The following is a 16,782-nucleotide window of genomic DNA, read 5'->3' on the forward strand; positions in this document are numbered from 1 at the left end:
TTATGAAGCGACAGACATTATTATGAAGGTATTATGCAGTATTATGCGATATTACGTTGGTATGGCCATCGACAGAAAATTTATGTATTTTTTATGAATTATGAAGGTATTATGCAGTATTATGCAATATTGCGTTGGTATGGCCATCGACAGAAAATTTATGTATTTTTTATGAATTATGAAGGTATTATGCAGTATTATGCAGTATTATGCGATATTACGTTGGTATGGCCATCGACAGAAAATTTATGTACTTTTTTTGAATTATGAAGGTATTATGCAGTATTATGCGATATTACGTTGGTATGGCCATCGACAGAAAAAATATGTATTTTTTATGAATTATGAAGGTATTATGCAGTATTATGCAGTATTAGGCGATATTACGTTGGTATGGCCATCGACAGAAAATTTATGTACTTTTTTTGAATTATGAAGGTATTATGCAGTATTATGCGATATTACGTTGGCATGGCCATCGACAGAAAATTTATGTATTTTTTATGAATTATGAAGGTATTATGCAGTATTATGCAGTATTAGGCGATATTACGTTGGTATGGCCATCGACAGAAAATTTATGTATTTTTCATGAATTATGAAGGTATTATGCAGTATTATGCAGTATTATGCGATATTACGTTGGTTATGGCCATCGACAGAAAATTTATGTACTTTTTTTGAATTATGAAGATATTATGCAGTATTATGCAGTATTATGCGATATTACGTTGGTTATGGATTATTGACAGAAAAAATATGTATTTGTTATATAGAGAGGATGTCGGATAATGCAGTTTCATTTGTCGGGTCCATTTGGTTGGAGAAGTATGATTGAACGTCTGTCGGACTTTTAATATCGATAAAGTATGAAGGGTACTAGTTATGTTGTACGTCGTGTGTCGGGACCACTTAGCCCGGTGCTAAATGAAGTCATTCCTACCATGGTAGCTTAGTTTGTCATCTGACACTCCTGTACCTAAACTTAAAAAATAAAAACAACAGAAAACACGTTCCTCCTAGCAAAACAGAACAGCAAAATAACCATACAGACGAACTGATCACAATGATCTGTGGCTAGCAAAATTAAGGTTTCCAGAATGTGGGTCTAATTTAGGCCTTGAAGAATCTTGTTTGCTAATACCAAGAGAGAGAATGGAGGAAGAGGTACCTAATTTAATTAAATGTTTTACCTGGTAGTAGCAATATTGTTACATTAAATGTAGGAACTGGTATTGTCCTGCCTGGATTATGAACGCTGCCCAGATTATGTACGGCAGCTTGCCTGTTTATAAACAACAGGGCAGAAAAAATACATATAGCTATAATAAAGGCAACATTAAATCCGGCTTATGTATGAAGTTAAAAAATATTATTTGGCACTTCCAAAACAAACATAATCGGGGCTGGACGACTTATGCACAACACTTTTTACATTATTTATTTAATTATTAGAGCAGGCTGGCTTATGTGCAACACTTTTATGTTATCCCTCCACTTTATAGCTATGGAACGAACATAATTGAGGCCAACTGGCTTTTATATCATTTGTCATCACTTCTGACAAGAAAATAGCGCTGGTGGCAAAGTTGTTATTGTTTTTAAACTAAACAAAATTTCGTGGGAACTAAATTTTGGAATCCCATGAAAAATAAAAATGAGCCCACCTATCCGTAAAATTTATAGTTACTGCAAAAAGTATATTATGTTGAAATGTACTCGCAAGAGCATTTTATATCAAGAATTACGTTGAGACTTTTTTTGGTGTTTTGTCCTGCAAAGACAAATTATGTGGAAACTTTTTTCTTTTGCCATGCCTAATTAATATTTTTTTCACAGAAGTTTGGAGAAGATGCCAATCACAGCTTGCCTGGCCAGCCATTTATTAACGTTCATAATCCTGTTACCACAACATAGTCAGGGCAAAAAATCATATTCGGGCCAAAAATCATAATTGTGCCACGCATACATAATCTGGCCATCCTGTTTTATAAACAGGCTGTTTTAACATTCTGGGCAGAACAGTATATAATATGATACAGTTATAGATATATCAAAAGGTTATGAAATAGTTCACACCTTAATTTTGATTATGTTTTAAGCATCTTTCATTTAATAAACTTTATCAACTATAGCTAGCTAAAGCCTGTGGAAAATCAAGGCAGAAAAATAAAAAAAAACATCTGTAATCTAAATCTTGATGATGTCAGCAGAGATGCATTATTTTCAGAAATTTGTTTACCAATTGCCTTTATTGTGTACATCTTAATTCAATAATCAAAATAATGTTTGGGATCATGTGCTTCACTACCACAGAGAATGGTGGGTTTAAAGTCCAACTTGCCACACCCGATAGACAGTTAAGATTGTATCCCAATTCTGGAATACTGCATTACGCAATTTGGAAAAGAAAGAATAGGAGCTCCCGCTTGTTTCAGATCATAAGTTCCTTTGACATCTATTTTAGCAATGCTCTACCCAGTTAAGCGATACAAGCCTTTAAAAATCAGAGAAAAAGAGTGACATATCTCACCAAAGTAGGATTCCTTTAGCCTATTTTATTTGCATTACAGAATCTTTTTTTACTGATGTCGGCTATGGCAAAGTGTTTTTATTGTTGAAGCAAAACAACTCCTTATCCATTTTTTCTCTGTGTACATTCATCAAAGAGCATGTGGTATCGACTTTACCTTGGTTTAATAGATGATTATGTTTTTGTGAAGCCTAATTAAGCATCTGTTACATAAATTAGACTTCGATATTCTGCTAATTAGAAGCAGTATGTCAGATTAGCCATAGACGTTTGTTTAGCAGTTTTTCCCTGCTGTTTGGTGACTGGTTTCAGAGATATTAAAATTTAATTAATTTGATCTCATCGTCAACATGTCTGTTCCAAAACAGGTGGTTTGACCCAGGTTTAGGGAATGAGAGATGAGTATTTTCTTGTTAAATTTTGGCAATTAATATTCTTTTTGCATAAAAAATAATATTTTGAGGAAAATTTTAGTTATATTTTAGAGAGACAAATAGGGGCAATAATTATTTAACCCTTTTGGTACGGAGCAAGTACCCCCTATTTCCGAGAGTAAAAACTTAATATTTTACCACTACATCTTAAAATTTTATCATTTTCTAAAGTGGTAATCAGGCCATTTCGTAAGATTTTGGTCAGATGTGCGGGAGATCACACACCTCAAAAATTCTGCGCGTGTGATACGTGTGCGATCAAAAAAATTTTTTACAAAAACATTTCCTTTACCCCTGTATACCGCACAGGGGCTGCTGTTTTGGCGTAAGGAACAAACAAAGTGCAAGTTCCAACAATGTGCAGCAAGGAATTTTAACCCAAAGAAATAAAGCAGTCAACTATGATATAAGGCTGAAATTAAATGGAAAAAAACTTGAATTCTCATCTCATGTAAGATATCTAGGTATATTAATAGATGAATTTCTAGATTGGGATTTCCACATATCTTATATTGGCAATAAATTAAGAAAAACAAATGGAGCTCTTTGCAAACTAAGATATTATGTGCCTAAGGATATCCTACTTTCAATTTACCATGCATTATTTTCTTCTCATATTTCTTATAGTCCGCAAGTGTGGGGTCTCACTTCAAAGTTGTGTAGAATTTTTCGCTTACAAAAAGCTGCTCTCCGAATCATTACTTTTTCTAAATTTAACTCACCATCAAATCCTATTTTTCTTAATCTTAATATTCTTACTCTTTCAGATCTTATAAAATTTCTCAACATTATTTTAACTTTTAATATTATAAATCTGCATTCTCCAGGTAATATTTGTGATATTTTTAAATTGGTCTGCCATTCATCTAATCATTCAACAAGAAGTAAATCCATTAAACTTCTAGCTAGACCTTCTGTTAGGACTACCTCATTTGGTCTCAAATCTATACGTTACCAATCTATTATTAATTGGAACAATATCCAACAACACTTTCACCAATACGACCTAGCCTCTCTCACTCTAAAAAAACTAAAAAAAATCTGCAAAACTTATCTTCTGGATTGCTATAACACTAATCTCTCCACTGCATAAAAAAGATTTTACTAAAAAATTTTTTTTTGTAGTGTCATACTGCTTATTGCAATCGTTTGATCTTATATAGGTGGCCATCACCTACATTAGTATTTATACTATCTGATGGTCTCCCCGTAGGTATTTATTTAATGTAAAATATACAGTTATCTAACACGAAATAAATACTACTACTACTACTACTACTACAACCCATATACGAAGAAGTCGTAAGCAGACTCGTTAATTAAACTTTGTTATTACTTTTGGTGCAAACAGATATTTAAATTAAATTAAATTACAGAAAGTCGAATGGCTGCTAATAATGAAATTTAATAAACCGTATGTTCAATAAATTATAAAAATTATTATATAAAAGAATATTTCGTTATTAAAGAAGTTTTTTTTCTTATTAGTTATATTATCTTTTAGTTATTTCAACTTAAATAATGTTCTGCATAATACCCCTTGGTCAGCAAAAAGAAAGAAAGAAAGAAAGCAAATGGTAGCAATTAAATTCACATTATCAACATTTGGTAAAGACTGTTCACGTGTGATCTATTGTGAGTTCAGTAAAAGAATGATCGTTTATTTTTAGAGTTCAGTAAAAGAATGATCGTTTATTTTTAAGGTTTATTAATAAATTTTCTTTGTTATAAATACAATAATTTTTTAATTACAGCAACGTTTTGCGCATGCGATGAATCGCACGCCTAAACAAATCTGCACGTGTGTGGGGGCGTGCGCGTGCGATCGCACGCCTCTCCCGAAATGGCCTGGGTAATGCAATCATATTGAAACTTTCACCCTTTTTTTTCTGAAACCCTATCTTAGCGGAAAATGGAACAAAAAAAAAATTCATGCACTCCATCTGGAATAAAAATCCATAATGGCGGATAATTTTTGTTAAAAAGTGTAACTTTTCGTTTTGTTTAAGCTTAAAAAATATATTCTTTCAAACAAAGTTGTAAACATGTCTTAATCCATATACCTAATTATAAGAGTGACCTACTGCAAAAAGATGGTTGAAAAATATTAAAGTACACACAAGATATGGCGGTTTTATAGTAAACCAAGGAATTTGAATAGAAATCTGCGGTAACAAGCAAAACACAAGAAAAAGTCTCCTTACACTTCTAAAACCAAATAAATGTAACTAAATATATAAGAAAAAAACCATAAAAAATTAGAAAGAAAAATCTTAGTATTGTTCATAGCACCAAAATTACTCATCTTCAGCGCTGTAATGAAGTTCTGTGTGGTATATTCTAAATCCCTTCTCCGCTTGCTTGCTTCAATGATGGGAAATGTCTACCGGTCAACCTAGCGTGGTTTTCCACGACAGGGACCCTAAAGTTATCTTGTTTTTCAGGAGTGCCAGTTGAAAGAGATCTTATCACTTCAACAACAAATTTTAAAAACGACATTGTTGATCCGGTTTTTGCGGCATGAATTTTGGGAGCATTCAGAATCGTCTGCATAATCAACCGCAATGCAATTCCACTTCTAAATGACAACATAAACTATGTTAGGCGAACAGATTTGGAGATTGGTGAACTTGGAAGCATTGTTATAGAAATTGTTGTTAAAATTTGCATAACGTTCTTATAGCAACACATTATAGGCCTCCAAACAGCAAAAAACACTTGCCAAGTAATTTCAATGAGTTATTAGAGACATCATTATCGCTTTGTTGTGCGGAGTCTAAGGATGTAATACTCATAGGAGATATGAATTTTAACTATCTAAATTCACGAGATAATAGAGAAGTTAAAGCAATTATTCAACAGAAAGGTTTAACAAAAATAATTAAAAAACCAACCCGTGTAACGCAGGACACAAAATCTTTAATCAACATTATAGCAATGAACAACCCTGGGTCAATCGCTGAACAAGACATCATACCGACTAGTCTCAGTGACCATGATTTAGTAGGTTGCGTACGAAAATTAAACAACAAAAAGTACACGTCAAAAACAGTCAAAACCAGAAATTATGCCAAATACAATCCTGATAATATGAATCGTGATTTTGAACAAGTGAATTGGTTGCCGGTATTATTTTTATCAAACGTTAATGAGGCTGTTAACACATTTATTGGCATTGTAAAAGAAATTTTCGACAAACATGCGCCGATCATTCAAAAAAGAGTGAAAGGTCGCCCATGCACTTGGCTTAACGAAAACTTGAAATCAATAATGAACCAGCCTGATCAACTTTTACGAAAGGCTAGAAAAAGCAACAGTGCAAGTGATTGGAGGAAATATAAGGTCATGCAACAATATGCAAAGATAAAAAAATGATATGGCTAAACATCACAAGAACTTAATATACAAAAACTGCACAAATCCCAAAGGTTTCTGGAAAGCAGTGAAAACTATATTTCCGACAAAGGCTAACACAAAAAATGTGTCTAATAACGAGAAAGATAATCAAACTTGTGCCAATGCCTTCCATGATTACTTTTCAACAGTCGTAAATAATCTGAAGTCATCCGCATTTAAATTGAAGAACTTTACCTGGAAACTGCCAAATCACATTTGCTCCAGAACCAGACCATTCCTCGAGACGAGTGCGATCGCACGCGCACTCGCCCGCACACTCGTGAAAAGTTTTACGAGCGCTTTTTTTCGCACTTGTGAATTTTTTCTTTTTCTATAATATTATAGAGTGATGAAAAAAGCTATTACGCTGATTACATAACATTCATTTCTTTGTGATTGATTTGTTTAAAAAGTATAGAGAACATTAAAGTTGGCCCCTTTCCTTCATGCTGACACTCTTATGCTGGGCTGGTGCATTACACTGAGACTGGAACAAAAGACGGAAGACCATTTGGAACCATGCCACAAGTCGGCCCGACCTTCATCGTCACAGAGAATACTGCAAGAAGAGTGCACACCCATGCAAGTTAAATATAACCAGAACATGGGAGAGGTTAGGTGTCCGGTACCTTAATACAGCTTTCAGACGAATGTTTTCGTGATGTAATACCAAAGAAAAAACATGTTGAATAAAGTTTAAAAAATCTTTTTAAAAGGGAAAAGAGAAATCAAAAATGTTTAGAAATATATTTAATGCCAAAAACATATAGCGAATCTGCCAACACATCATCGCGTCCAACATTTTAACCTTGCACTTGTGGTTAATACCTTTTACAAAACTAATTTCCATACAGCTTAAATAACATAACGTTGCGGTAAACAAAAAATAGTTAAGTGTGAATCACACCTGCAAATATTCACATCGCACTTGTAAAATTTTGCTTACAAGTGCAATTTTTCGCACACCATAGCACTCGTAACTTTTTTAGCGGGTGCTTTTTGTAGCTCTGGCATAGTTTTATTCAAGAAATGGCCTGCAGAACTAGAAAATTTTTTAATTTTCAATAAGTGTCTAAAGTTTTTATTAAGGATTTTCTGAAAAAGAAATTAAAGAGAAAGAAATCCACTGGGCTTGATGAACTCCCTCCTGGTAGCTTAAAGATTGTGTGCAACAGTCAATTGTTCTGTTACATCACATTACTAACCAGTCTTTACGCTCCAGTACAGTCCGGAACGCATGAAAACAAGCAAAAATCGTCCCATTTTTTAAATCAGGAGACACAAACAAACCTGAAAATTATCATCCAATTTCAGTGTTGCCAATACTCTCTAAATTATTAAAAAAAGCATTTTTAGAAAATGAGAAATTACTAAATGACTCCCAATTTGGCTATAGAGCCAAAAGTTTAACACATCTTGCATCAACACTACTTGTTGACGAAGTAAGACAAGCTGCCGAAAACGGAAAGTTAGTTGGAGTGCTGTTCCTGGATTTAAGTAAAGCGTTCGATATGATCAGTCACAATGTAGTCTTAAAAAAACTTTCATCATATATGGTGTTGACAATGTAGAATTGCTGTGGTTTACAGATTATATTTTTAACCGATCACAAGTTGTTGAAGTTGGCAATCGAACATCAGCAAGTTTTAATGTTGTAAGTGGAGTGCTGCAAGGATCGATACTCGGTCCTATACTATTTTTGATATTTTTAATGACTTCCCGGAACACCTTAAGAAAAGTAAGTGTATTCAATTTGCTGACGATACCATCATCTGTGTTGCAAATGCTGACCCCTTTATAATAGAAACAAAATTAAACGAAGAATTAGAAAACGTATCCACTTATTTGAACGATAACGAACTCATACTGCATCTAAAGAAAGAAAAAGCGGAAACTGTGCTATTTGGAACATCTGAAAGATTATCCCGTAAAAATGCCAAAAATACAATTCAATTGGAAATGCAGAGTCAACCTATTCATCATTCCATGTCTTACATATATTTGAGAAACGAACTAGATTCGTCACTAACCCTAGTTGATAATTTCGAGAAGTCATTAAGAAAGCAGCCGGAAGATTGAACCTTCTTAGAAAAATATGTTTTATATGTTTTTAGTAATTATTTAGCTTCTGTTTCCAACTTTTGTGCATTCTTGTTTCACATTTTTCTTTTTTCTCTTTTTATTTTTTCTTGGTATGTACATGCTTTTTATATTCATTTGTTAGCTAACTCATGAGTGATTAATTAGTAGATGATAGTTTTTGCTTATATTTTTCTTTCTTTTTTATATTTCTACTGACAGGACACAAATGATAGCAGTAGTTAATTTTACTGAAGTGTAAAAAATCCTGTATATATATATATATATTGTTTAATAATAATAAAAACAATAACAATAATAATAATAAGACTTTCTGAGTGTTTGAAGATTGTGCAATTGCTGCTCTGTCAACACCTCCCATATGTTGGTTGTACGATTTAACGTCAGAGGCTTTAGAGTCTCAGCATCTGGTTTCACTGGTTCCATTGTAGGTTGACAGCATGTGGTAAGCATAAAGACGACCTTTTGCTTTCCACCAGCTTTATCTTTTGAAGACCAATATTTCACAGCAACTATTGGATCTTCCTCTTGACAATAGAATGATGCACTTTCTTTTTCTAGGTTTACAGGAACAATGTCTTTAGAATAGTTGTACCTGTTTGATCTAACAGTGCCTACCAGATGTGTTTTGTTCTCAAGAAAATATGAGGCGAGTGATGGGGTTGTGTAGAAGTTGTCAGTGTATAAAATATATCCTTTTTCAAGGAACTGGTGCGTCAGGACGGCTGGAATTCTCTCAGTGGTAGGCATGTCTTTGTTTGGGTAATCATCTTTGAACATTCCCTTCCCACAGTATATAAGGAAAGCAAGTGTAACTCCATCAGAGGTGCACAGTTCGTAGATCTTTATACCAAAGCGGGCCCGTTTTGTTTTTATATACTGCTGGAAATGCAGGCGACCTTTGAAGAGGACAAGTGATTCGTCAACAGACAGACACTGACCAGGTGTGCAAACACTTTTGCATCTCCTTTGAAGTAAGTCAGTCATTGGTCTTATCTTATGCAACCTGTCTCTATTTTCATCATCTTTGTCATACTCGGGATCTTCATTGTTGTTGAATTGTAAAAAACGCTGAGTGAAGTAGAAGTGATCTGGTTTCATCATTTTGGCGAAAATAGGTGTATTCAAGTAGTCATCCTTTACCCAATACATTTTCACAGAAGGTTTATGTACCACCCCAAAAAGCAAAACAATAGCAAGAAATGTTCTCACTTCAGCTACAGTAACAGGGTTCCATGTTACGTCATGGGTGGCGAAGTATTGGGCAGCAAAGCGATTTGTCTCTGTGACTAACAAATCCCAGAACTCATTTGTGAGGTAGAGATTCAAAAAATCTAAGGGTTTATTTCCATTCATTTTAATTATAGTCCCTCAGCTTCTGAAAATAGAAATTCTTTTAGATTTACAGATTCTCCTTTGGCAACTTCTTTCTAGTGTGCTATGGGGTGGTGTTGATTCTGACGATTACCTGCTAAGTAACGTGGTTTTTGACCAACCACTGCGGCGCCCCCTTCGCCTGTCTTTTCCTCTGGGTCCTATTCGTCCTCGGCAAATTCTGATTGCTCTAGCAGCAGCAACATGGCCACCTCGTTCCTTACTTTTTTCCCTGATTCGTAAATTTATTCTAGTTTCGGAAGATATTTCGCTTTCTAGTCTAGGAAAAGCCGTAGCGATTCGGTCGCCAGATTTTTTCATTGGCAGTCGGATTGCCAACACAGAAATTTTAATGATTTCTATACGCAGTCACACTGCTAACGCGTACTGAAAGGGTTAAAAAATAATTTTTGGAGGAAAGAAATTCTGCAACAGCAAATACAAATTCACCGTAAAAACACAGTTAAAATAACATATTTAAGCTCAGAAATGACCCAAATCATAAATTTTGCTGTTGATGGCAATACTGAATAAAAAGGGTGGCTTTATTCATGACTCACTTAATGGTTTGGCAGTTGCCTAAATTGTTCAAATTATATATCTTCTAGGCCTGGCTATATGAAAAATGTAGTATCAAATTTTTTATACTAAATTTGGGAAAGTGGTTAAAGTTGGGAATATATTTTTCTAATAAAACTTGTCAATGCATAAACATAAGCAATATTTGACTCCAAACATCGTTTGATAATTTCTATAATTTAGGAAAGCATGTGCAGACAAAAAATATTAATTTGGTAGTGCAATGAATATATCTCATCACTTTCTCTCTGAAATATTAAATGCTGGTTCCCAAGGCATAACAAAGTGTACTTGTATGAATGTTTCATGGAAAAAAAAAGCTTTAAAAAATATTTAATATTGTTTTCACATCATTCATGAAAATCAAAATACCTTGTACTATGTAATTATAAATTTTTCTTCAAAAAGGGCAAAATTCCCGAGCCTGTATAAGAGGAATTGTGGACTTGACAAATAATTTCCAGGATCCTTATACAAAGATATGGAAAAATGTTGTTATTACATGTATACATGACCTGCTGATAAACAAAGTGTCAATCTTCCTGACATATTGCACCAAATGTATCTTCTTTTTCACACACTTGATCCCCTTTGCCATAGCATGACCTTATAGATACCTTCTTTTGTTTTTGTCAAGTATATTTTAAAAATATTGTCAGTGATGTCCTTGATATACGCTCAGTTGTATTAACACAATCTTCTTAGTGTTCTAAGAATGGAAGTGTTATTTTAACAAGGATGTTTATCTGAACATTTGATGTGTTTCCTTTTTCAAGTTTTAGTTGTTTTTTTCTTTAGAATGAGAACAACAAGGCTTTGGTTGAAGATTTGAGAAAAAGACTTCTATCGCGAGGTATCAAAGCATATTTTTGTCAGTAATTTAATTTAGCCTGCAAAGTTGTGATAATATTGAAAATTTGCGTTTGCAGGTCCAGAATTGCATCAGTTTAACCAAAAGGATATTGACAATGTACAAAAGAACGATCTTTTTGTATGGTTGTTCTTGAAACATAAAGATAAAGATGTTGAAAAAGCTTTGGAAATGATGGTAAAGCGGCAGCCATTTTTTCTTGCTGCTTCTATATATTTTGTACATTTATATATTTTTTTATATTTTTAGGTGGATTGCTTAAAGTGGAGAGAAGAATTCGGTATTAATGGTATGCATGATTCTATTCACAAGGTCAGAAAATGAGTTAATATTTGTTGATTAGTAAAATATATGCTTGTTTTTTTTTTAGCTTTGATGGAAAGAAATATAGATCGAAGATTATTTGAAATTGGATTTTTATATCCACACAATAAGGACAAAAATGGCAACCCTCTTTGTAGGTCTTAGTTGCTTGTAGAATTAGTTATTTGTAAAAATCCGTTCCTTGTGGTTGTAAAACATATAAAATGGATAGTACTCCACTTTCTTTTCAGTGTTATTTCATACAAAATTGTACAAAAAAGAACTTTACGATTTGAAAGAAGTTAAAAAATTGTTTGCTTTTGGTTTGGAAAAAATGGTAAGTAAAAATAACAGAAATGTTTTTCTTCTTCTTCTATTTAGTTACAATTTTCACATGAAAAACTTTTTGTTTGTCTCAGGCGTGTAACAACCGAGGAAGGAAGGTGACTCTGATATTTGATATGCAAGATGCAGGTTTTTCAAACATGGTTTGTTGTGTTTACTATCTTTTTTGCGGGAAAATCAAATTTTGGCCAAGTAAAATTATTTTTGAAATATTTTTAGGATATGGATCTTGTGAAGTTTGTCATTACATGTTTCCAAACCTACTTTGCAAGCATGTTAGGTAGGTGTTGAAACAGTTACCATGTGATGTTTTTGCTCTTCTTTGCAGAGATCTGCTCTTCTTCACAGTGATCTGCTCTTCTTCGCAGATATTTTTTGTAATAACACTCAGTGGTCATGCCAATTTTTTTTTTTAGAATATCTAATTGTGTTCGAAACTCCATGGATGTTGACAGGTACTCAAAAAAAAAATTCTGGTTAACAATTAAATTTTCACACCCATATTTTGAGTATTATTTTTCATTGTTTGAACGTTTATTTTGTAATTTTTTTTAATAACTGACGTCAGCATTTTGTCTGTGAATGTCTTAATTTCATATTACAGTTTTTTAAGACAATATTGTAAATACAACAACATTATCACTTATAGTTTGTTTTGACTACATTCAAACTCTGCTTTTCAAAACAAAAATATGTTTACAAACGCCATTTTGTAGTAAAATCTCTAACTTGTTCATTGAGTTAAGTTGTAGGTGTTTCTCTTAGTAGTTAAATTATGTAGTTGAGCTGATTAAATCGGTTGTGTTTTGTGTCTAGCTGCTTGGAAGATTGTCAAAACTTGGTTAAGTACTGAAGGGATATCAAAAATAAAGTAAGTTTTTCTTTAAATTTATCTACTTGGATGTCTATTGATTGGTTTGGTATTGTTCAGGTTAAAAAAATAAAGTTTAGTTAGTAAAACTTTTATAAAGTTTTTAACATTAATATTAGGTTTACCAACAAAACAGAAATCTTTCAATATGTTGCTGCTGACCAACTGCTGACATCAATGGGTGGTACAGTAAGTTTGTGTCTGTTTCATCATTTTCTGATAGGTGGCACTGTAGCAGACGTCAATCTCTTTTATAATTTTTTTTAAACTCTGTTAAATACGCATTCCAATCTTGCCAAGAATTACCAGTCCTTTATAAAAAGAGGAGTTTGAAGCACTTTCTCGGATCCTCATGTTTATGATAAACTAAACTAAACGTTATCTTAGCTACACATTATCTTGTCTATGCAAGATGTAGGGTTAAAGAATTACTTCCATATTTTTTTAAAACAGATTTACTTTATTTTGTCAGGGTTTAAATATTTGTCTAACAGATTTCTACAGATGATGTATGTATTTGCAAAAACAGTGAACGTAATCTATGATATTTTGTTGTAAATAAACTTTTGTAAACATAATTTAAAATCCCACTTGTTGTAAAATAATTTTGTAAACAGATGTTAAGCGAAAAAGCACTGTAAACTGTAATCTCATTTGATACATATTTTTCTTCTGTAGTTTTTGTTTATGTGTGTTTTTCATCTGCGACATTTCATCTTCTAGGACGATTTTGTATACAAGTACCCACCACAATTATTTTCAAATATAGGAGATACCTTTGAGAGGTAATACCATTTGCAAGTGTCGTTATTTCCAAGTGGACTACCTAAGTTGTCAGCCATATTAGTTTTTTTTCTCTTGCAGTCCTAAGATGAGAAATAAATATGCTGAGTCATTGTTACCTGTCAGCAAAGTGGATGTATTCAGTAGCATGTCGATGAGTGTAGACGCTACAAATTTGCTGAAACAGAGTGAAGAGTTTGCACATGTAAAGCATAATGATGACATTAACTCTTCGAGTGAACGTTCGATAACTGACAACTTTGTAAAACCGGTGAGTTGGATAAGTCTGTACTTTAGTCCTGTTTATTTTCAGTGGTTGTTAATTTTCGATGTTTGTCATCTAGGTAAAGATTGACGAAAAACTGAAAAATAAGGTATACTGTGTGTTGAAAAAAATCTCGATTATTTCTAATTTGTTTATAGATTTCGAGATTTTAACGTTTTTTCTTTGTTACAGAAACAGTGTTTTAGCAGAAATAAATTCCTCGAATACCTAAATTTGATTGATTCGAGAAAATAATACACGTGAATTCAGTACAATGGTTCGTTTCGCCAAAATTTCTATTTGCTAAAATTTCTGACATTTAAAGTAAATGTCAAATATTTTGCATCTACGGCTCCTTCTATTCATGCCAATCTTAATCCACTCAGAATTATTTATCAACTTCAGATCAGTTTCCTAAACTTACCAAGTGCTTTGAATCTGAATCCTTTTTCCATACTACAATATAGAATGGGTTAGCTGTCCTTGATATTTTGATTCCAACAGAGATTAACTTTATGGTACTTTTCGTTAAACTTGTTGGGGTTCACCTGTTATTAGCTTGATTGCCAGTTAAAACCTTTCACACATTACAACTTTAATTTTTTTATAAATTTGTGTTGCGTTTAGTTACAAAAGGTGAAATGTGTGACAGCTTTTGTATTCACATGTTTGAATGTATATAGACATCTCTAAACATCTTTAAACATCCAATTTTTTCGCCCATTGTAACACTATCAGAAATATAACAAACTGAATAGTCCAACATGAATATAGTTTTTTTTACTAACAGGATTTGTTTTTATTATTAGAAAGAAGTTAAACCTCGAAAAAATAACCTTGAAAAAAATGGACCTCTGGTAACTATCAGGTATGACGTCATCTGACGACACTATCGCAGTTTAGCGCAAGTTGTGTAAATTGACCAATTATTTTGTTGCTTTTCAGTCCTGCAAGCGAGCTGATATTCTACGGACCATCTTCTACGTCTGCAGAACCTCTGCAAATTATTACAATTACGAATACAATCTCGAGCCCTGTAGCTTTTAAAGTAACTCCGTTTTCTGTGTTGTTAAATTCGTGGAAGCATTTATTGTGTTGTTGAAGTAGTTTTTATGTTTGATTTTTTTTAATCGATACTTTTCAATTGTAGGTTAAAACAACATCACCAGAAAGTTTCCGCGTAAGACCGAGCTCTGGTCCAATATCACCAGGTTGTTCCGTGGAAATTCATGTCAACTTGCACCCAGGTATAAATATCACCGTTGTTACATGCAACACTAAAATCATACTATGCTCATAAGAAGGTTAGGCTTGTTGTCTTGAAAGTGTTACGGTTGCCTAAAATATGAGAACGGATATGCAAGCAAGAACTTTGGATATATATGCATGCATGATCTATTTTTATTTAAATTTGGGACTATTTTATGGACAGGATGCAATATTATTTCATTAATGTCACTTTTTTTAGGTCACGAAGCGAGTGTAGCAAAAGATAAATTTTTAATCATGTCTACGATTATACCTGATCAGGAAAAAAATGATTTATCGTCAATGTGGAAGGATATGCCACGATCTAGTATAATGGAACAAAGGTATAATACATATGTGGTTAAAAATTTACTTCCCTCTTTTTGCAGATTCTCTTGTAAAAAACTCCAGTGAGGCTAGCGTATCTACAAATTTATGTTCTTTTTATATGACTATGATTATTATTATTAGCCATGGGTATGAGATTTGCCCTATACGTCACTTCTATATCAGTTCGTAAAAGATTCGATACGAATCTTTCGCGCGGTTTTTATTAGTACGGTGAACGACTATCACTGTGAGAGGCGTACCTAGTAGGAGAAAGTTCATTCACTGCAATGGCAGAGTAAAGAAAGAGTTATGTGTAAAATGTTCCTACTTACTTGTGTTTTTGTTTGTGGAACATTTTTTTTCTTTTTATTGACGATTTCAGTTTTTTAATAGATGTCCTAAAATAGTCACAACTTTATGTAGAAAGTCAGAAATTCACAAATGTCCTAAATAATGACTTTTAGTAGAAGTGGATTTCGACATTACTTTTTTTAGACTACGTTGTCGCTACGATTCGTCTGGAAGTCAATCCATTGAAAGTGATCGCGAGTCCTATGACACCACGCTTAAGAACACGTCACCTCAGGACCCTCTGTTAATTATATCTAAACATTTAATGGATTTCGATAATAAGGTCAGTAACAACAAATTCAGGACTTACAACTCCTGATCATTGTATATGATTTTCTGGTCATCAAAATTCTGATTTTTTCTTTAGATTGGTAAAATACAGAACAAGATAACGTCGTTGGAGAGGAGTGTTAAATTAATGTTCGGCATTTTACTTCTTTTTTTATTTCTGCTTATCTTGGCCGTGTGTAGCGTCTTCCTCTTTTTATCGAGAGACGTTCTTCGTCACACATTTTCCTAGCATAGTAGACATTTTTTTTACACTTCAAAAATATTTCTACTTTTTCTTTTGTCTTGCAGAATTCTTCAGTTAATTTTATCTAATGAAAACAAGCCACATAGGCAGCTAATAATTTTGTTCGTAATGGTGCAAGTTATTTTTTTTTAAATTCATTTTTGTAGTATTTTGAATATTGGGAAATTATGTATATATTTATATAATTTAATTTTTAAACATATGCTTAGATAACAATTTTTTTGTTCAAAGCGCGCGGACGTATCGACATGATGTAGTTTGATTGCCAACCCAGCGCAAACGTGGTTGTTTTTTGCTTTCTCTCGTAGCTTTGCCATACTCGTTTATTTTTTACAGATGATCGGAGTATGTTTACATGTCCAAAAGAAATTCTATCACCACTGCAACAAGCCACATGTGTATTCATATTCAATATATTCTCATCGTTCACCGGCCATTTTCTAAGTTCATTAATACCTTACGCC

General features: G+C 33.1%; 1 protein-coding gene across 1 annotated transcript; it reads left to right on the plus strand.

The window, feature by feature from the left end:
• Nucleotides 1–917: 917 nt before the first annotated feature.
• On the plus strand, nucleotides 918–16,548 carry LOC130654731 (motile sperm domain-containing protein 2-like). The gene is made up of 20 exons (XM_057457348.1): nucleotides 918–1,167; nucleotides 11,215–11,269; nucleotides 11,346–11,464; nucleotides 11,537–11,576; nucleotides 11,658–11,744; nucleotides 11,842–11,927; nucleotides 12,010–12,078; nucleotides 12,155–12,215; nucleotides 12,352–12,390; nucleotides 12,752–12,806; nucleotides 12,926–12,995; nucleotides 13,530–13,591; nucleotides 13,671–13,860; nucleotides 13,934–13,963; nucleotides 14,664–14,722; nucleotides 14,800–14,902; nucleotides 15,005–15,101; nucleotides 15,323–15,446; nucleotides 15,928–16,066; nucleotides 16,151–16,548. The coding sequence occupies exons 1-20, from the start codon at nucleotides 1,156–1,158 to the stop codon at nucleotides 16,301–16,303; spliced, it is 1,650 nt and encodes a 549-aa protein (XP_057313331.1). The 5' UTR covers nucleotides 918–1,155; the 3' UTR covers nucleotides 16,304–16,548.
• The last annotated feature ends 234 nt before the right edge of the window (nucleotides 16,549–16,782 follow it).

The sequence above is a fragment of the Hydractinia symbiolongicarpus genome, chromosome 8 (assembly GCF_029227915.1).
Source record: "Hydractinia symbiolongicarpus strain clone_291-10 chromosome 8, HSymV2.1, whole genome shotgun sequence".
Lineage (NCBI taxonomy): Eukaryota > Metazoa > Cnidaria > Hydrozoa > Anthoathecata > Hydractiniidae > Hydractinia > Hydractinia symbiolongicarpus.